The 22,266-nt window shown below is 33.0% G+C and overlaps 1 protein-coding gene across 3 annotated transcripts in view; it reads right to left on the bottom strand.

The window, feature by feature from the left end:
- LOC126749639 (DNA-binding protein D-ETS-3) overlaps positions 1–17,856 on the bottom strand; it is a 179,338-nt gene extending 161,482 nt beyond the window's left edge. Inside the window, exon 1 of one of the 3 annotated variants that reach the window (XM_050459462.1) lies at positions 17,258–17,856. Coding sequence is in view for 1 of the 3 variants with exons in the window: in XM_050459359.1 (XP_050315316.1) it covers positions 8,746–8,750 (5 nt within the window). In the remaining 2 variants the exon portion in view is untranslated. Of the gene's footprint in view, positions 1–3,173; positions 3,219–8,745; positions 9,149–17,257 lie in introns of those variants that run through there. The other 2 variants (XM_050459359.1, XM_050459419.1) reach the window with 2 other exon arrangements.
- Positions 17,857–22,266: the final 4,410 nt, after the last annotated feature.

Here is a 22,266-nt window from a genome sequence, read left to right as displayed (position 1 = left end):
TCTATTGTCTCATTGTTAAGGGATGTATAGTTTATCACCATCCTATGTTTCTGGATGCCTGAAGCATCGGGCTTTTTTGGGACTATCCACACGGGTGCGGAATACGGAGATATTGAAGGACGAATTATTTTGTTCTCTAGTAATTTCTGAATTTGGGATTGTATCTCAATATTCATTAGAGGGGGATGTCGGAAGGATTTTACATAGATAGGTCTGTCTGTTTTAGTTCGAATTTTATGTTTGGTTTGGCTGGTAAAACTGAGGTCACATCCTTCGTGATACATTATGTCTTTGTATTCATGACATAAAGGTAAAATTTTTGATTTTTCGAGAGGGGTTAAGTGATCGAAACGTAAGATGTTTTCAGGGTTGAATTTTTCTAAAATTGGGTATGATGGGTCTAGTATATCAAATTGATCTTGGGGTATGACTTTCATCCTTTGATGAAAATTTACGTGGACGGTAGGCGTGGGGTTGGGAATAGTGCAAAAGCCATTTTCAACTTTTACTAAACTGTCAGGTATAATATGATTTTTTATGTCAAACGAGGGCAAAATAGCGACACCATTTTCGAAATTTACTGGTATTTTTAAAAAGTTATTATTAAAGTTGTGTATCGGATGCAAGAGGGGTTTATTGTAAGCCAAGGAGAAGGGTATTATTATATTTTCCAACTTAAGGGTTTTGCTTTCATAATCTAGCAAGGCTTTTAAGTTTTTAAGATCTTTTGATCCTATTAAGGCATCGAAATCGTTATGCCAATTCAGTACTCTCATTCTAAGTTCGTTTTTTATGCCTAGTTCTTCTAGCAAGGAAATTTTTAAATTTTTGGTTTCTTTATAAGTGTTCTTGCATGCAGTTACTTCGAAAGGTTCGATAAATATTTTGTCGGAATATTTGTTTGCAATTTTAGGAGATATGATAGAGTCAGAGGCACCGGAGTCAATTAAAATTGTCAAGTGCTTTTGTGGTAAATAAAAGTATGGGAGCTCAATTTGTTGTGCTACGTTATTTAAGTTGATGGTAGATCTGGGCCTGATTTCGGAAAATTTGCGAAATTATCAATTTCGAAATTTTGTTCGGAAGTGGGGTAGTGATTTTGGTCATTAGGATTCGTTAAGGTGGGATCGAAAGAGGTTTCTTCATATTGAAGGTTTGGCTCGTAATATTCAGAATAATGTTGGGGTGAATAATCGGTATAATGTTCAGACTGGTTATCTTCGACATAAGGCACATCGGGATAAGAGTTAGCGTTGGTCTCAATGTTAGTTAACTCTTGGGACACAAAATTTCGGGGGCCTGATGATTGGAAAAAGTTTGGTTGTCGAAAAGGCATTCTTTGTTGATACTGCCTAGAGGGTCCAGTTATGGAGATTGACATTGGAGTAGGGGGGTCTAATTTTGGTTTATTATGATTTTGGGGAGCGAAGACATTTCTTGGTTTTCCAAAAACTTGAGCATTTGTCGGATAATGTCTTTGAACTGGTCTAGGTCGAATTTGTATGGGTTGACTGGGAAATTGTTGTTGGGGGAATGTCATGGGGGGTTGATTCTGGGGTAGTAATCTTACGGGACTTTGGAAGCTATTTTGTTTTACATAGGAATTATGGTTATTATTATTAGTAAATTGGTTATTATGAACATTAGACAGATTTGAAAAATTTACCTGTGATTCAATCATATTATAGTTAATTACATGCGTATATGCATCATCAAGTGTATTAGGGCGTTGTAACATTAACATCGTTTTTAATGTCTGAGGCGAATTGGCTGTCAGAATTAAAACCGAAGTTTTTTCTATTTGATTAATTAAAATTAATTTCGCATTTACGTCTGAGACTTCGCAATGTAATTTAGAAAAAATTCTTTGTACAAAGGATTTGAGTCTATCTACAAATTGTAATATGCTTTCATTTTTATTGATCTTAAAGTATTGTAATTGTTGGTGTAAAATTTGATAAGTGATAGGATCACCGAACTTTATCCTTAGGGCCTCTTTAATTGAAGGCCATGAATCTAAATCTGGTCTAGAAAGTAAAAAATCTCGAGCATTGTCAATTAACTTTGACTTAATGGCTGCTAAAACAACTTTATTTTGTTCAATACCATCAATTGTAAAATATAATTGGTAAAATTCATCTATGGATATTATAAAACTTTCCAAATGGTTTTGAATTCCAGAGAAGGTTGGTAAGAGAGAAGTGTGGAATCTTATGTTTTCCATTTTAATATTTAAATTAGGTTTAGATAAATTAGAATCTAAAGTTAAGTTATCTAATAGGTTACTTATGCTATCTAAATTATTTTGATCGGAAATATTTTGACTATTTAAATTAGAAATATTTGAATTTTCGTTTTCAACTACTAATCCTAAAGATGCCCTATTTCGTATTAATATGTTTTTTAATTTTTGCGACGGATATGGACTAGACATTAAATAATGGCAATTCAAACAAAAACTTACAGTACAATCAAGGGATGACCCATAGAGCTTGCACAGTAGAGGTTCACAACCAAAGGAGTCCCTATAAAGGCGTGGCTTGAATCGTTCTGGTCCAGATGAGATGTTTGGGAAGGCAGCACTTGGATCAGCTAGGTCCCTGACAACACGGTAGGCGGCTTAGCAGTTTCTCGGCTTGGTCTTCTCCAAAAGGGTCGCAGTACCAAGGGTTGCGGTACTTGGGGTTGGTCGATGTCTTCAGATTCTTGATGGATAGTGCACTAAGATTTGACAATCACTTTTACACAACGGTAAACCGATAAAGGGTAAAATTGCACTATCCTGTTCGCAGCGCCAGTTAAATTCAGATATCGACGAACGGACTTTTAAAAAACATTTATTGATACAAAAGGGCCTTAAAACTAGGTGAACAGAAATATGAACAGCAACGGTATTAGCCGAGGCTTTGACACAATATTAATGCTAACGATAAATTACAAGCGATTTCTTAAATATAAAAATAGTCCTAAGCTAAGCATTTTATAATGTAATATAAACAATTAATTGTGGTTTGAGGATATGTCTAACGTATATTGTATTTAAAAATTATAATTCAGGTTTAAAATATATTCAGGTCAAAAATGACACGTTTTAAGAAGTTGATACTCTCTTAAAATTTGATCGGTAAAACGATCATAAACTAACACATTATATAATGCCTAAAAATATTTACCACAATGATTTGATTCATTATCACTAGTGTCAAAAGGCCGCCAAAATGACATTTTTATTGTTCAAAAGTTGAGACGAAAGTAAATAAAACATCAACAGTATATAATAAATAGAATACCAACAAGAACTACATATAATATAAACGCGAAATCGATTTTAGGGTGAGCAAAGTCTGCACCATGCTTATTTTAATACAGTGACAAAATTGTTTTAATTATTACCATATACAAGACCTATATATTGTAACGAAATTCGGGAACACACTTTTATTGTCAACGTCAAAAACACTAACCTAACTCGCCTTGACTGTCGTTTAATTGTTTCCAAGGTAAAAACTGACTAAACAATTAAAACTGAATGAATTGTCACGAAGCGCGTCCTTTTTAAAACCCGATGGAACAGTTTCGAAATATTAAGAATTATCTTCATTGTTTTTGCCCAAAGAGACCAATAATTTTAGGAGAATACTGACAGTCAAAGCAAGCAAGTATACAAATTCTAGAAAATTTGAACTAAAGGGATTTACAATAATATAACCTAAATAACCTAAATTGGGGCCAAAATGGGGCTCTCGAACAAGATGAACTACTTAAAAACTAAACACTATAGCTAAAAATAATAAACCAAACGTAAGTAGAACCCTAAAGAAACCCTACGAATCAACTTTAACTACAGAATACTAAAAGAATTGTACAAAAACTGGGAGAATAATTAACGTATTTACATTTTCATAATACTGCTCCCCTCTCAAGTTTGATCGTCCCGATCAAACATGGGACCATCTGAGTCATGATAGGGCGCTAGCCGGACGATGTTTACAATTTTCATCTTCGTTGTCGGATGTCGCTGGATACGGTACACCACGTCGTTGATTCTGGTGACCACATTGAATGGACCTTCCCAATCCTTCTGAAGCTTTGGTGACTTGCCCTTCGTCCTCCATGGATTGTATAACCAGACTTTATCCCCAGGATTAAAACCGGTAGAATTTGCCTTTATGCCATAACGTGATTTCATTCTGTTACTTTCTAGATGAAGTTTATCCCGTGCTTGTTCGTGAACAATTTGTAAACGCTCTCGTAAATGGTCGACGTACTCCTCAAGGGTTTCAGACTTATGGGGTCTTCCAGTAATAATGTCCAAAGGTAAACGAAGTTCATCACCGTAGACAACTTTTGCCGGGCTTTTTCCAGTTGACTTATGGATAGAAGAACGATATGCCAATAGGAATGGTTGTATACAGGTATCCCAGTCGGTTTGCTTAGAGTTTACCACCATCCTCAAATAGGTTTCAAATGTGCGGTTAAATCTTTCAACCATTCCATCAGACTGAGGGTGTAGTGGGGTTGTACGGGTCTTATTGATTCCCAGCAATTGGCATACTTGTTGGAATATTTGTTACTCAAAGTTCCTTCCTTGGTCTGAATGTATCTCTCTGGGTACACCAAATCGACAAATCCAGTTCTGGAACAGCACTTCAGCTACTGTCGTTGCTTCTTGGTTTGGAATCGGATAAACCTCGGGCCACTTACTAAAGTAATCCATAGCAACAAGAGCATATCGGTTTCCGGAGCTACTAGTAGGAAAGGGTCCTGCTACGTCTATGGCAATTCGTTCAAAGCGTGCACCAACAAGATACTGCATCATCTTTCCTCTTGTCCGGGTTCTTGGGCCCTTGCTTGACGAACACTGCTCACACTGTCGGCACCAGCGTTCAACATCTTGATGACTATTCAGCCAGTAAAACCGTTCTCTCACTTTTGCCAAGGTCTTACTAACTCCAAAATGGCCTCCGCCGACACCGCCATGAACAGCTTCAAGAACTTCCGGAATCCGTTTTCGAGGAAGGACTGTCAGATATGTCTTTTTTTTTCCATCTACGCTTTTCCAGACTCTTTTCAACAATCCATCTTTTATAACCAATGAATTCCATTGAGACCAATAAGCTTTTAGTTCTGGAGATTTGTCAGAAATGTCTTACCATTCTGATTTTGAAATTTCTCGAGATTTCAGTTCGTAAATAAGACCAAATACTGAGTCATCACTTTGATCTTGGATTAAACTAGCTACATTCCACTCTTTAGAACTGTAAAGGCCAATTGCCACCTTGCTATTTGTCCTTCGGGGTTTTTAAACTGAAACAGCCATTTCAACGAAGCATGGTCAGTTCTCAGGATAAATCGTTGACCATACAAATATTTATGGAAATGTTCAATAGCTTTTACTGCTGCTAATAGCTCTCGTCTGGTGACACAATAGTTTCTTTCTGGTTTTGATAACGTTTTACTGAAATAAGCTATCACTTACTCGCCATCTTCATATTTTTGTGATAGAACGACCCCAATTCCAACATTACTTGCATCGGTATCCAAAATAAAAGTTTGTCCAGGAATCGGATATGTTAAAATTGGAGATGTGCATAGTACTCTTTTTAACCGTTGAAATGCTTCTTCACAGTCTGTTGACCAACTAAATACCATTTTGTCCTCCGTGAGCTTATGTAGAGGCTTTGCAAGATTAGCAAAATTTCTTACAAATCTTCTGTAATAGGTACAAAGGCCCAGAAAGCTTCTTAACTGGTGTTTGTCAGTGGGTCGTGGCCAATTTTCGATTGCCTCTACTTTATCTGGATCAGTCTTGACACCTTTATCTGATATTATATGGCCAAGGTATCGAACTTCTTTTTGAAATACGCAACATTTTTTAGGACTTAGCTTCAGGTTGGTCTCTCGCAGTTTAACAAATAACTTTTGAATATTCTTTAAATGATCTTCAAATATTTTTCCCAGTATGATGACGTCATCCAGATAAACTAAACATGATTCTCAAGTCATTCCACGTAAAACTGTTTCCATAAGTCTCTCAAAGGTAGCTGGAGCATTGCAGAGTCCAAAGGGCGTTACTGTAAACTGCCAAAGTCCTGTTCCAGTCGAGAATGCGGTCTTTTCCTTATCTTCTGGGTGTATCTTTACCTGCCAGTATCCACTCTTTAGATCGAGTGTTGAGAACCGTTGTGAACCTGATAGCGTGTCCAGGGTGTCGTCAATTCTTGGTAGGGGATAACTGTCTTTCTTGGTAATGTCATTCAGTCGCCGATAGTCTACACAAAATCTAGTGGATCCATCCTTTTTCTTCACTAGCACAACTGGAGATGTCCAAGGACTCTGAGAAGGTTCTATCACTCCTTGTGTCCTCATTTCCTGAAGCATTGAGGAAACTTCTCTTTGTTTAGCTATCGGAATTCTTCGAGGTGCTTGTTTAATCGGAGCATTGTCTTCAGTGTTAATTCGATGCTGCACCAAATCAGTTCTTCCCAGGTCTTTATCGTGCAAGGGAAACACATCTTGATATTCTTCAAGAAGACGTCACAATTTACTACACTGGTTCATGGTTAAATTCGCAGAAGATTCTTCAAATAGATTTTGTAAACATACAGGAAAAGGTCTGTTTGAATAACGACTTCTATCAGCATTTTTCATGACTGCCACTACTTCAGAGCATACGCCAATGTTCTATCCTTGTTTTAGGTGTTGATCATATCCTTTTAAATTTACTATTCGAACCAAAACAGTAGATTTCTTCTGCGTAGATAACGCCTTGGCTGGAAATATTCCTTGATCATATAGTTTGCAGTTTTCCATGGGCTCAATCAAAACAGTTTCTCCCTCTTTTCCTCCAGTTGTAGCATTAACCACCACCTCTGAATTTGCTGGTATGGTAATATCCTTGAATAACTTAACGACTCTGGTATTTACTTTATCTTCATATAGGTGGTGCATAAAAATCTCTTCATTTCTCGTCGTCAATATCCGGTTATGTACATCCATTTTAAACTGCTGAGCATTCATAACATCTAATCCTAATATAACATCATCCATGATTTCCGCCACTAGTACTGACTGTTGGAATGTTGTTAAGCCAATGGTGACTGTAGCTTCATGCAAAACAAGAATCGGGATCCTTTTTCCATTTGCAGACTCCAGAATTAAGTTGGATGGTGCTGAAAGCCTACAGTGTGCTACGATGTTCGGCTTCACGATAGTATGACTTGATCCTGTATCCACTACCATCTCACATTCACGGCCGCATATTTTTCCCGGTACTACCAAGCTCTCTCCAGGATGTGGCAGCCGGTTTAGTCTTATACGTGGGGCTTGGTAGCACCCAGCCAGCTTAAAGTTGAAGTTTTCCTGGTTCCTTGGATCTCTTAAAGGCTTGGGGCATTGACGTTTAAGGTGCCCCTCCTCATTGCAATTCCAGCATTGCAATGGTCTTTTAGGTTTCCTCGCTAATAATGATTCAATCTTCTTTAGGCGGTCTTCGAGATCACTTTCCAAAGTTCTGGACTCTGGCTCTTTATCTGACAAATATTGATTGTTGAACGGGCCGGGGTGCCGTTGAACGACTCGAATCGACCGTAAATATATACGGGGATCGATCACTAAATATCGTAATATATTTTGCAGTTTATTTTAATGCGTATATGCAGTATGTTGATTGTATTTTGTACATACTCAATTTTGGAGCTTGATCCGCTGCTTTAATGCACTCGAGGCTGATTTTACAACTCTGCCTCCATATTTATTTAAGAAGAAATTATTGAGAAGAAAAAGCTTTTTATACTACATTCACTTAAATTTAATTTTGCTTTTAAATAGTTACCTTTCATTTACCTCATCATAGGCTTACGTATAGTAGCTTAACCCCATGATATATTTTGATTTTTAACACTTTTTTATTATTCTAAGTTTACCTTGATATGTATGTTTTTAATACAGACGATTTAAGATTATTATAATTTCTATTTTGAATTAAAGGATCATTCAGTATCGTAATAATAATTCTCATATAAAATTAGTCAAATTAAGAACTTTTTAATTTAAGAGAATTTAAGAGCTTTAAATAAAAATATTATATTAGTGACGATCATATTAAAATATTGTCTTGTTTTTTAAATTCTTTTCATTATTATTTAAAGTAATGACAGTAAATATTAATGTTTTCATAGGATGGTCTAAGAATATATTATTTGGGAGGTCTATTATTAAAATATAATTTTACTTGCTTTTTACGATTACTTCATAATTTTCCATTCATTAAAAAGCTTAAATTTTCCCTAAAAAATATATTTTTCTCTATACATTTCTACCTTAATCTTTTAAAAGCATATTCCTAAAGAATAAGAGCCATAGTATTTTGAAGTAAATTTAATTTACATGGTACATTTTCTGGATCAACTAAATAGATACCAATTAGTCAATATGCAATGTTTAAGCCTATAATTAAATTAAATTACTAAATTATATATATTTTTGTTTTATTTTATTTCAAATACTTATTTATTATATTTTTTTTATAATTAGAAGTATCTTATTCACAAAATTTATTGTTTCTCGTCTATAATAATTGTTAATATGTTGATATTATAGCAAGAAAACGATAAACAAAATTAAGAGGAAAAAATGAATTTTAGAAAAAAAAATCTTTAAAAATATATAGTTTTGTACTCAGGTGCTAATTTTTAAAAAATGTAATACTTAGTTCCACTATTTTTTCATTTCATTCATTATTACCTCATAATGAAGCAAGCATCTGTTTGCCCCCCACTATCAATCACAGTTTTTTACATATTTGAACTACATATCTACAAACTTTCACAGAACTTAGTTATCACATCACGTATTTCGTAAATCTCAAAGATCACAAACATGAGTTTTTAAATAACATACACATTAATATATTTCGATTTAATTTTAAATATCTGATGTCAAACTTGATTTCTACCTAATAATTCCGCACGTTGCTACCGTTAGATCAAAAAAAATACAAAAATTACTTAAGAAGGCCGAGCGATTTTTGTCGCGTCCAAATGCGCGATTGCCCGTTTCCGTTTCAATTAGAAGAACAGGAAGAGCTCCCTCATCTCATTATGTGACGTTTTACAATTTTTATTTTTAGAGCCAAACTACTTTTATAATCGCAGAAAAGGTTATGTGCCAATCATTGTTATTAAAATGCGACTTAAACAATATCTCTCTAGATTTCTAAGAGTCCTTAGATAAATTAAATTATTTACAGGATGGTTTAAAAGTCTTCATAAAAATTTTACTTGAGTTGATGAGTGGTAATTTCTTAATTTGTATCATTTTCTTTAAACTATTAGTTGATTACATACACTGTATGCTTTAAAATGCTTAAATTTCACAAAAAAAAATCAAAAACTTTTTTCCAAAGGGAGTTTGACGCCGTAACCCCAAATTTGAATGGCTAATTCGGATCGAATTCCTTGAATAAAAATATCAACTACTTTCTAAACCTAAATGCTTTCGACATTGTCGAAAAAAATATTTTTCGGTTATTAAGAAACTGGGAAAGTACTTGGAAAATCCTTATTTTGACGTTCACTGTATCAATTTGGGTTAAGGTAAAGTGTGTTTTTAGCAACTAAGCGGGTCAACTGGCGGGAAATATGAAATGTTTATGGAATGATTTTTCAGATCTAACTTTTCACTATGATTTCACACTTTGAGAAATAAATTTGGCCCTAAATTGCCAATATTATTTTAAATTAACTGCTTCAAAGGTACCATACAAATTTTTTTTCGAAAAAATCAAAAAAATTCTAAGAAAATAACAATATTCTAACATACTCAATGCTAAAAAGTTTGACACCTTAAATTCAAAATTTACTGCAATACTGATCACGTTTCTTGAATGAAACTATAAACTATTTTTTAAATGCACATGCTTTCGAAATATATACCTAAATGAAGTTTTTCTTTCATTGAAAATCTGGGGAAAAGATAGTCCTTATTGTGTCGTTTTTTGTATCCTTATATTTAGGTTAGGATATAGTATATTATTAGCAATTAAGCTGATCGACTAGCAGGAAATTTGAACTGTCCAATTAGAACTTGTTAAGATAATTTTCAATTAAACCCTTTAAAAGTACCATTAATTTTTTTTTTCGAAAAATCCAAAAAATTCGAAGAAAATAATGAATGAACATTAAAAAATCTTTAATTGCTTTAACAATTTACAAGTAAAATGGTCTACCTATACAGGGTGATTCAAAATTGAGTGCAAAGATTTTAATGGCGTATTTACCAGCCAAAAATAAGAATTTTTTTTCATATAAACGTATGTCCTAACTTGCTTCGTTTTCTATTACAGAGTGTAAAAGTTTTTAATAAAATCATCGACGAAGCCATCCGACGTGTTTGAAAAATAAAAGAAGAAAAAAGGACCTGAATTTTAAACGAGTCTATTTCATTCATGGTGAATGCATTGTATATATAAGTGAAGTTCTTCTGTCATTGGAAAACTGGATAAATGAAGAAAAAGACCTTATTATCTATTTGTTCAAATTATGTTCGCAATTTACAATTTAGAATATAAACCTATAGTCAAAATCGCTCTTATCGTGCGGGTGTATCGGATTATCAACGACAAACTTTTGTAGTTACGTTTCATTTCAATTTGAGCAACAACGTTTTGTAACTACAACGCGTCAGATAAACGAAACAGATATATGCAGCGTTAATGTATCAAAAGAAGATAAAATGATAAATGTCAGTGGTTCTAAAACAATTACTTTCATAACAAAAAAAAATTTCAAACATGCCTGTCTCGTTTCGATTGACGGATGATATTATTTGTCACAAGATAATTTAAATTTCATATTATGGAAAAGAAAAAGCCTTTTTGTGGATTTCTAAATCCTCAAGCCAAAAAAATGGTACTTAATGTTATTAATTACTTCGAGAACGAAAAAGAAAATAAAGGGTTGCCTAAGAATCTACAAGAAGAAGCAGCTAAAGCGCTTGGAATTAGTTTAAGAATGGTGCAAAAGGTTGTATATGAAAACAAGAATAATCTTATTCCCAAGAAGGAAAAAAAGTGTAAAAGGAAGAAGCCGAAGACTGAAGATTTAAGTGAATGTGTAAAAATGGAAGTAAGGGATAGGATTTATGAACTATATAGGCTAAAAACAAATATAACGCTGCCATTTCTGAGGGATGTTTTAAAGCAACGCGGCAGTTTGGAAATTGGACTTTCTGCTTTATCAAAATTAATTAAAAGCATAGGTTTTCGCTATAAAAAAGACTGCAATAGAAGATATTTGTGTGAACTACCAAATATTGTGAGCCAACGAATAGGATTTTTAAGACAATTTACACAAAATGAAAAATCAAAGTTGGTTGTTAAAGGAACAGTTAATACAGAACTTGCAAGAACCTTCCTTAATACTATTAGACAATGCGTCGTATCATTCAAGAATTTTAAATCAACAATCAAATGGAAGTTGGAGAAAAAGCGAAATTTATGAATGGTTAGTAAAAGAAAATCAGAATACCTTGCCATATATGCTAAAATCCGAACTTCTTTCAATTGCAAAATCGCTGAAAAGACCAAAAATATATGCTGTTGACGAAATAGTACGTGAATATGGCCATAAAGTTTTAAGATTGCCACCATACCATTGTCAGTTTAATGTCATTGAGCTTATATGGGCTGGGCTTAGATCTGACCAGGTTGAAGCTGTTTGGAATGAGGCATTGAATCACATCACAAAGGAGTATTGGCGGAAATCAGTGGATCAGACAGAAACCATTATTAGAACCTGGTGGAAGAGAGAAAAAGTACTCAATATCCAAGTTGAACCATTGATCATGGCTCCATTTGAAGAAGATTCGGAAAATGACGAAGAGTTTTCCGACTCTGTTAGTGATAATGATAGTCATAATTAGTTTCTTTTTTTAGTCAAATTTACTAGTTACTTCATTTTTACACATTCACTTAAATCTTCAGTCTTCGGCTTCTTCCTTTTACACTTTGTTTCCTGCTTGGAAATAAGATTGTTCTTGTTTTCATATACAACCTTTTGCACCATTCTTAAACTAATTCTAAGCACTTTAGCTACTTCTTCTTGTACATTCTAAGCAATCCCTTATTTTCTTTTTCGTTATTAAAATAATTAGTTTTCTTTTTGCATTTCGTTTATTATTTAGGTATGATTAAAAAGTACAATATTTTTTTTTAAACAAAGCTAAGTAAATAAATTGGTGAATGCGCTGGGAGATAGATATGCCCGATGCATTCTCCATTTTTTTAATAGTTAGTTTTAATCTTTTTTTGCCTTGTAATGTGTAAATAAATAAATATTCATAAGAAAACGACATTTTAAAGAACTGTCGTAGCTCCCCTCGTATTTATCTTTTTAAACAAAGTTAAATAAATGAATTGGTGAATGCGCTGGGAGATAGAAATGCCCGCCGCATTCACCAGTTTTTTATTTTAGTTATTTTTTATCTTTTTTTGACTTTTAACTGATTGTTTGTCATTATAACAAAATGTATAGTTTCCCAATAATTATTACAAAAAAACACAAACACACATAAACAAAGAAGAAGACAAGATCAAATAATCGTTAAAAATTAGATGCTGTGCCCTGAAATCGACAAATTAGTATGTTATGCTCATACATAGGGTCATGCTAAATCGTATACTAATTTCTCAAAAATATAGGTAACAACCATTTTTAAATGAAATATGTACAATTTTAATGAAAGGCTAGGGAGGCATTTTTGCTCTCATAAAAAAATATAAAATGCTTAGATTTAGATATTATTGCGTAAAGAAAAATTGTTATTGAGAATTCCGTCTATTTCGGACAATTTTTCAAAAAAGAAAAGTAATTATTATGTTTGGCAACTTAGCAGAATATCGGGGATTCTAGGCATATACCGATGAGGCGTATACCCAACGGGCTTTATACTTATGGGCTTTTTCACGTCATGAAAGGAAATAACCAACGTATGTTTTACATGTCGAATCTCGGATACGTAGTATTTTCTATTACAGAGTGTAAAAGTTTTTAATAAAATCATCGACGAAGCCATCCGACGTGTTCGAAAAATAAAAGAAGAAAAAAGGACCTGAATTTTAAACGAGTCTATTTCATTCATGGTGAATGCATTGTATATATAAGTGAAGTTCTTCTGTCATTGGAAAACTGGATAAATGAAGAAAAAGACCTTATTATCTATTTGTTCAAATTATGTTCGCAATTTACAATTTAGAATATAAACCTATAGTCAAAATCGCTCTTATCGTGCGGGTGTATCGGATTATCAACGACAAACTTTTGTAGTTACGTTTCATTTCAATTTGAGCAACAACGTTTTGTAACTACAACGCGTCAGATAAACGAAACAGATATATGCAGCGTTAATGTATCAAAAGAAGATAAAATGATAAATGTCAGTGGTTCTAAAACAATTACTTTCATAACAAAAAAAAATTTCGAATATGCCTGTCTCGTTTCGATTGACGGATGATATTATTTGTCACAAGATAATTTAAATTTCATATTATGGAAAAGAAAAAGCCTTTTTGTGGATTTCTAAATCCTCAAGCCAAAAAAATGGTACTTAATGTTATTAATTACTTCGAGAACGAAAAAGAAAATAAAGGGTTGCCTAAGAATCTACAAGAAGAAGCAGCTAAAGCGCTTGGAATTAGTTTAAGAATGGTGCAAAAGGTTGTATATGAAAACAAGAATAATCTTATTCCCAAGAAGGAAAAAAAGTGTAAAAGGAAGAAGCCGAAGACTGAAGATTTAAGTGATTGTGTAAAAATGGAAGTAAGGGATAGGATTTATGAACTATATAGGCTAAAAACAAATATAACGCTGCCATTTCTGAGGGATGTTTTAAAGCAACGCGGCAGTTTGGAAATTGGACTTTCTGCTTTATCAAAATTAATTAAAAGCATAGGTTTTCGCTATAAAAAAGACTGCAATAGAAGATATTTGTGTGAACTACCAAATATTGTGAGCCAACGAATAGGATTTTTAAGACAATTTACACAAAATGAAAAATCAAAGTTGGTTGTTAAAGGAACAGTTAATACAGAACTTGCAAGAACCTTCCTTAATACTATTAGACAATGCGTCGTATCATTCAAGAATTTTAAATCAACAATCAAATAGAAGTTGGAGAAAAAGCGAAATTTATGAATGGTTAGTAAAAGAAAATCAGAATACCTTGCCATATATGCTAAAATCCGAACTTCTTTCAATTCAATTTCAAAAATCGCTGAAAAGACCAAAAATATATGCTGTTGACGAAATAGTACGTGAATATGGCCATGAAGTTTTAAGATTGCCACCATACCATTGTCAGTTTAATGTCATTGAGCTTATATGAGCTTATATGGGCTGGGCTTAGATCTGACCAGGTTGAAGCTGTTTGGAATGAGGCATTGAATCACATCACAAAGGAGTATTGGCGGAAATCAGTGGATCACACAGAAAACATTATTAGAACCTGGTGGAAGAGAGAAAAAGTACTCAATATCCAAGTTGAACCATTGATCATGGCTCCATTTGAAGAAGATTCGGAAAATGATGAAGAGTTTTCCGACTCTGTTAGTGATAATGATAGTCATAATTAGTTTCTTTTTTTAGTCAAATTTACTAGTTACTTCATTTTTACACATTCACTTAAATCTTCAGTCTTCGGCTTCTTCCTTTTACACTTTGTTTCCTGCTTGGAAATAAGATTGTTCTTGTTTTCATATACAACCTTTTGCACCATTCTTAAACTAATTCTAAGCGCTTTAGCTACTTCTTCTTGTACATTCTAAGCAATCCCTTATTTTCTTTTTCGTTATTAAAATAATTAGTTTTCTTTTTGCATTTCGTTTATTATTTAGGTATGATTAAAAAGTACAATATTTTTTTTTAAACAAAGCTAAGTAAATAAATTGGTGAATGCGCTGGGAGATAGATATGCCCGGCGCATTCTCCATTTTTTTAATAGTTAGTTTTAATCTTTTTTTGCCTTGTAATGTGTAAATAAATAAATATTCATAAGAAAACGACATTTTAAAGAACTGTCGTAGCTCCCCTCGTATTTATCTTTTTAAACAAAGTTAAATAAATGAATTGGTGAATGCGCTGGGAGATAGAAATGCCCGCCGCATTCACCAGTTTTTTATTTTAGTTATTTTTTATCTTTTTTTGACTTTTAACTGATTGTTTGTCATTATAACAAAATGTATAGTTTCCCAATAATTATTAGAAAAAAACACAATTACACATAAACAAAGAAGAAGACAAGATCAAATAATCGTTAAAAATTAGATGCTGTGCCCTGAAATCGACAAATTAGTATGTTATGCACATACATAGGGTCATGCTAAATCGTATACTAATTTCTCAAAAATATAGGTAACAACCATTTTTAAATGAAATATGTACAATTTTAATGAAAGGCTAGGGAGGCATTTTTGCTCTCATAAAAAAATATAAAATGCTTAGATTTAGATATTATTGCGTAAAGAAAAATTGTTATTGAGAATTCCGTCTATTTCGGACAATTTTTCAAAAAAGAAAAGTAATTATTATGTTTGGCAACTTAGCAGAATATCGGGGATTCTAGGCATATACCGATGAGGCGTATACCCAACGGGCTTTATACTTATGGGCTTTTTCACGTCATGAAAGGAAATAACCAACGTATGTTTTACATGTCGAATCTCGGATACGTAGTATTCCGCATACATTTTTACGGCGTTAAAGGCATCACGTCAGTTAATAATTATGATCTAAGGTGTATACGCGGCTTTTATATGTCACATGACGGCGTTCAATGTATTGTCAAACTCTCAAGGAAATAACATTTTGGCAGCCACTGATTTTTCAATTTGATTCATATTACGTGGTGACCCTTGAACCCGCACGATAAGAGCGAAGGCGACTATATTTTTCCTACTCATTGTAAAATTTTAAAAATATTAATAAATTAATTAAAATTAGCTTTCGAAGTTTCATCTGTGAAAGTCAAACTTAAACGGAAGCTAGTATCATTTCTTAAGGCTTAAGGTCTCAACGTTTCAATATATGTGCCTAACTAAGACTAAATGCATCTGCTATTTCTTAAGATGTTAAAATGTGTAGATAAATAAACCTTTCCTGTTATTCGCTCTCTTTTGAGGTTTATATTTCTTTAAATTATGATAAAAATTAAAAAATTGACTAAAATATATTTTTTCCACAAAAAGTCTTCGAAAACCAGCAAACCAACGTTAATATAAATACCCAACGTCCCATTAACATGAAAAGTTTACAAATCAAATGGTCTACAATATATACCCTTCTTCTTGTTTTATTTTTATCTCACTCATTATTCTACTCAGTAAAACATATATGATATACAAAGCTAAAGCGACATTTAAAAAGCATAAGGAACAGTACCAACCATGCGATCACACAACGGTAAAAAAACTATTAATAACTAATAAAATTAAAAAAATATCAAAAAAAATAAAATTGTAAATTTATATTTGTGGATAAAATAAGAACTAGGTAAGGTAGTTTGTAAGTTAGTTGTAGTTAAAAATAATAATTATTCTTATTGTGTTTTCATAGAAACAAGGATATAGTGGAAAAGCACCATCCTAGGTGAACTACTCCTTCTAGTTTCCTGCAAATGTAAGAAATTTTCTTTTTTTTTCTTTTATCTATTAGACTGTAAATGATTTCGGGAAATTAAGTCGTTTATTCTTATTATTATTATTTTTATCATTATATTGGGAACGCCGTTCCGGGGGGCAATTTTGAATTATAAAATGCTGATTTTTACGTTGTTTTGGATATTATACTTATGTCTTATCTAATTTCAAATAGAAATATTGAGTTTTTTGATTGTTGAAACCATTTTATTGATTGAAAAAAACTTTGGGTTGTTGCTTGTATTGATTTAAAAATTTGTTTTTAAGATTAAAAAAAAATAAAGCATTCTGGGCGTTCGGTTATTTGAACGCTCAGTTTAGTCAGATGGGTTGGTTAAGATGCCTAAGGCACTTTGAGTGAGATTTGACATTATTTTTTATTTATTTAGATATAGTTTATGTAGATTATGAGACACTTTTAAAAATATATTCTTTTTATTATTTAAAATAGATTCCAGGTACTGAAAGGGAGAAAAAATTTCAATTTCTCCTAATTGACAATATTATATTAAAAAACACTGTCTTTATATTTTAAATTTAAGATAATGAGCTTCATTTGTTTCTTACCAAATCTGGATTAAAAGTTCATTTTTTGGCACAATATCACGAGAATAGTATTTTCATTCATAAAACGGAGCTTCCCGAACTACAGTCACCTCCACACAAAAGACGATACAAAGTCAAAAAAAAAAATTTCGTTCACAAGAAAATTCGTGTAAATACCCGTTAAAAAAACCAACAAAGTACATCAAGATTCCCGCCTTAAAACGACGTGAACTTCCTCAAAACGTTCATTCCGTTCCAAATTTCGCGCTCAAAACGGGCTTCTTTCCGCGAAAATATATATATAGAGACCATCGGCCGGCCAGCAAACTCGTCGAGGTAATTGTCGCGAGTTCACAGGATTGTCCTTTTGACAGATCGGGCAGGAAAATGTCAGGAAATGTAGTTCTGGTCCTGTGGAATACGGCGCGCCGCCAACAGGAATGGCAGGAAACGATATCGCAAGTGGCTGTTCCTTCGGGGCGGGCCCGGTCCGGCCCCCCGCAGCCTCCCTTTACCCTCCTGCGCTCTCCTCCCCGCCCTTCTCTGACCCCATAGCTATCCTGGGGGTGCTCATCCTGCCCTGATGCCATGCCGCCGCCGCGATCTGTGGTGGTGGTAGTTGGTGGATTGTTTTGCTGTCAGGATAAGTGATAATGTCGGTCGGAATATGAGAAATCGCAGATCACATTTGTATCTGAAATTAAAGATAATAAGATTTTTAATTATTTTAAGAGCCAAATGATTTTTTTAGTTTTGAATAAGATAACTGCAACGTAACTAAATGATTTTTGAAAAGCTGCTGTTGTATGCTGAGGAACCCTAAAAATATTAAACTTATTATGATTGTGTTCATGTACATTGAAAAGTTTTCTTAGATATGGTGGGTTTCCCGACTTTAAAATTCTGTATATGAAAGAGTACATGGGATAATTGCGTCTATTTGACATTAAAATAATAAAATGATTATTAAGATATGGGGTAAAAAATTTAAGCAAATATTTAAGGAAAAACGCATACAGAAATTTTGCACTTTTTGAATAGAAGATGAAACTTCGGGGAGTATTTGCATTATTGTAGATTACATCACTATAATCAAACAATGATAATATTAAAGAGTTACACAAAAACTACTTAGTTTTACTCGGTAAGTGACGCTTTAGATTATTTAAATATTTTAACCGCATATAAGCAGTGGCAATTTTTTTGTTTATGTGGGCTGAAAAAGACAAAGTATTATCAAAAATAATACCCAAATTCTTTGCTTCATTTACCACCGGTACTACTGTATTCTCTATTTTAACCACAAAGTCTTGAAAAACATGTTCTATGTTATTTCTATTGGATCTTAGAAATAAGAGACACGATTTTGAAGGGTTTAGTTTCAAATTATGAGCCTTAGCATATATATGTAAATTATTTAAGTCGGAATTAAATTGTGTTTGTGAGTGTCCTAAGGAGTTTAATGAGAACGATGTATAAATCTAAGAATCATCTGCGTATTGTTGTAGTTTTGAATAAAATATAATATTTTTCATATCAGCAACGTATAATGAGAATAATAAGGGTCCAATAGAGATCCCTGAGGTACCCCAGTGGTAACAGGAATAAATTCAGATTTTGAGTATAAGGGGTAAGAATCAATCTCCACGCATTGAAACCTGCTGGTCAGGTAGGATCTTAGTAAGGCAATAGAAGTATTAGAAAAACCGAAGAAATTTAATTTAGCTAGCAGCATATCATGATTTAGAGTGTCAAATGCCTTACTAAAATCCAGCAAACATACAGCTGTTACTTGTTTTTGTCCTTCATAAGGCCTGATATCATTCATAAAACTTTCCAGACAAGTAGTTGTACTAAAATGTTTCCTAAACCCGGGTTGACATTCAGGTATAATTTTATAGGAATTTGAAAATGCAGTAATTTGATTATATATGTGTCTCTCTAGAACCTTAGACAAAACAGGTAAAATACTAATAGGGCGTAGATCTTTAGCTTCTTTAGGGTTTGAGGCTTTTGCAACTGGTTTAATGATTTTGAAGTTTAATGTTTTTCCACAAGTCTGGAAATTGATTTTCTAAGATACAGGAATTAATAATATTGAGGAGCGGTTTGCTACAGAATGGAAAACAAGCAACAACATCTTTTATTGCTAATCCATCATGGCCTGCTGAATTAGTACCAATTGATGCTATAATATCTTTTAAAGTAGTCTCATCCATAAGATTAAAATTTAGTGAATTGGGGAAATTTAAAGCTTTGTTATTTTGATAAAAGGAAATTTTTTCTTTGCAAGTAGTGTCATTCGATTTATTTGACGAACTATACAATCTTCTTACCACGTGGTTTACACTTCAGTATTAAAATAGAAAGAAACATTTTCACGAATGAATTGCTTGTATATGCTTAAAATACCAAAAGCATGTTCTTTTTCTAGTATGTTTTGAATAGAATCATCAAACTGAAATCTCTACCAATGTATTGGATTCTTAAGTTTTATCTAAAAAGTATTAAAAATAAAAATCGTTGTTAGAAGGACAGCAAAAACAAAAGTTAGTTCTTCAGACAAATTTAGACTTATTAAAGGATTTAGTCGGTGGTAGTAATAATGCATCGGTTTTTCTTCTTTCGTAAAGATCAGTATTCTAATTTTTTTGGAGGACATGGTATTTTAATGTGCTTGCCATCAAATGCTCCTAAATAGCATGGAAAATTTCATTTAGTGAAAAATCCTTGGCAACTATCAGCTATTTATTTGTAGAATTTGAAAAGTTGATCACAGTTGATCTATCATGAGCGCTAATGAATTAGAACATAGGTATCTTCTTTTATCTGCAAATAATTTCAAAAATCATTAGGCTCAAATCTCAATTCTTCCAATAAATTAATATGATATTAGGTGGAAAGTTTACTTAACCAACTTTTTGTCTATGTAGAACAACTTCTTACTTTCTTTTCTGGTTGCTTTTTTAATTTTCTTTACACAAATTACACTCAAAATTTCTATCAAGCTCAGATTATTACTATTTCCTGTCATTATATATTATATCTGCTAAATAGTCTTAAAGGATTATCAAAGAACCGAACTGCTGACTAAACTGAAAAAATCATTTCATGCTTATCTGAAGGCAGAGCAAAGGTCAACGTTCGAGCAAAACTGTGTGTGTATATAGTTTATGGTTTAGGTTGAATTTGAGGTCATATAATATTTAAGGCTTTATGTTTTTGAAATTGTAAATTGTACTTTCCCAAAATAAGTGGCTTCCAGTCAAATTATCAAATTATTGAAGAGGGCGGAGTCGATTGGGGAAGTATAAACACCTAGGAGTGAGCCACAATAGACCTACGGTCGCAGTGGAGGGACACAAGGTACCCCACTCACAACAAACCTAACCTAACCCAAACTAGGTACTCTTTACCTAAAATTGAAAGTGAATTAAAATAACTAGAAACTGAAATTAATTGAAACTGGAATCAAAATTAGCAGTGAAAATGGACATCAGGTTTTTGAGGTCAGATTACAAACGAAGCTCGATGATAACTACAAAAAAGTGTTTTCAAGAGAGATATCCTTTTTTCATTTTTTTTTTGATAATAATTTCGGTAGTTTTATTAGAATAGCATTATATTAATATAACCAAACAAATTTTAACTGCTGATCTTTACAATAAAATAATGTTATCATACTTCATCAGATTCGTCATGGAACTTCCCATCAAATCCAGCCAATTTGAAAAGCTCCTCGAAATCTATCTTATAAAAGTGTTCCGTATCAAATGGTGGCACACCCCAACCATAACAACAGCCATTGTCCGCAACTAAAACGATTTAGAGATGTTAATAAAAACAGATACGCCTTAATTTGTTCAATCCCGTGCTTTCTCTCTTGTCGAGGGTCTGTGACTAAACACGTTAATGGTAATGCGTTATGGGAAAATATTTACTTTTGCTTGTAGTTCATGAGGGGTGCGGGTTTTATTGCACATCCCTAAGAGAATGATTTGACAAATTTCATAGTGTGAAGTGCTAAAATTGTTAGTTTTCAACCCTTTAACTAAGCAATTTTTAAATCATTTTCTAAATAAATTCTCATGTATCTTTGTCCCTCATCATCTCATTTATTTCCATTATCACCTTTTTCACTTTGGACCATGCTTTCCAGATATTAAGCTTGTCTTGCCAATACAGTAAAAATTACCCATTATGTGATACTCTTCTTTATACATATATTGTGCATTCATACTATAAGAATATTTATTGCGCGACCCTTCTTCTTAAAAAGATCCCCATAGCATTTTTGCCTTCCTCGGTCCGGGTGGCTCGTGCAAAGGCCGTTTCCGGTATTGGGCGCACAATGCGACTTCCGGTTCCCGACAATTGACGGACGCACTAACTGCGACTCCTGGGGAAGCACCGATCCCGTTATGATTCCTCGTTTGCCGGGCCTCTTTTACTTTAATACGGTCCTTGTGCCCCGAGATAAATAGTGTCGTGTAAAGGACAAATTATTGCTTAAATAGAATAAAAGGCTCCCTTAAAGGTTCAGGGATAATACAGTCTGTGAAAAGAAAGTGCTTATAAAATTTGTTGGATACAAGATAAATTTGGACTAAATAAGGCATTCAAAGACATTCAGGCGAATAAGGCTAATTTTTACCTAATTATCCTAATCAATTATCTATTTAATATTGGCTAGCGAAATTCAAACTTATCTACTTTCCTGGAAGAAATCAAAGAAGAATTCGAACATCCTTAGAAGAAAGAAATTTAAGAATAATTCAGAATTCTTAATCTGTACGTAGAAAATTAAACAAGAATTTCAGGCTTTTAAACATCCAAAAAAGAATCAAAAAGAAACAACTTCTTCAGTTGCATCGCTGAAAAAATCAAAGAATAGTTCAAATTTTTTGAAAGTTTTTAAGCTGGTTGGAAGAAATTTAAGAAGAATTTAGAATTCCTTTTAAACTTCTGGAAAAGAACCAAAGTAGAATTTAGGAGACTTTCTTTAACTGGCTGAAAAAATCAAAGAAGAA

Source organism: Anthonomus grandis, chromosome 1 (assembly GCF_022605725.1).
Source record: "Anthonomus grandis grandis chromosome 1, icAntGran1.3, whole genome shotgun sequence".
Taxonomy (NCBI): Eukaryota; Metazoa; Arthropoda; class Insecta; order Coleoptera; family Curculionidae; genus Anthonomus; species Anthonomus grandis.
Note: the sequence above shows the minus strand (reverse complement) of the source record. Positions and strands in the feature narration are given on the sequence as shown.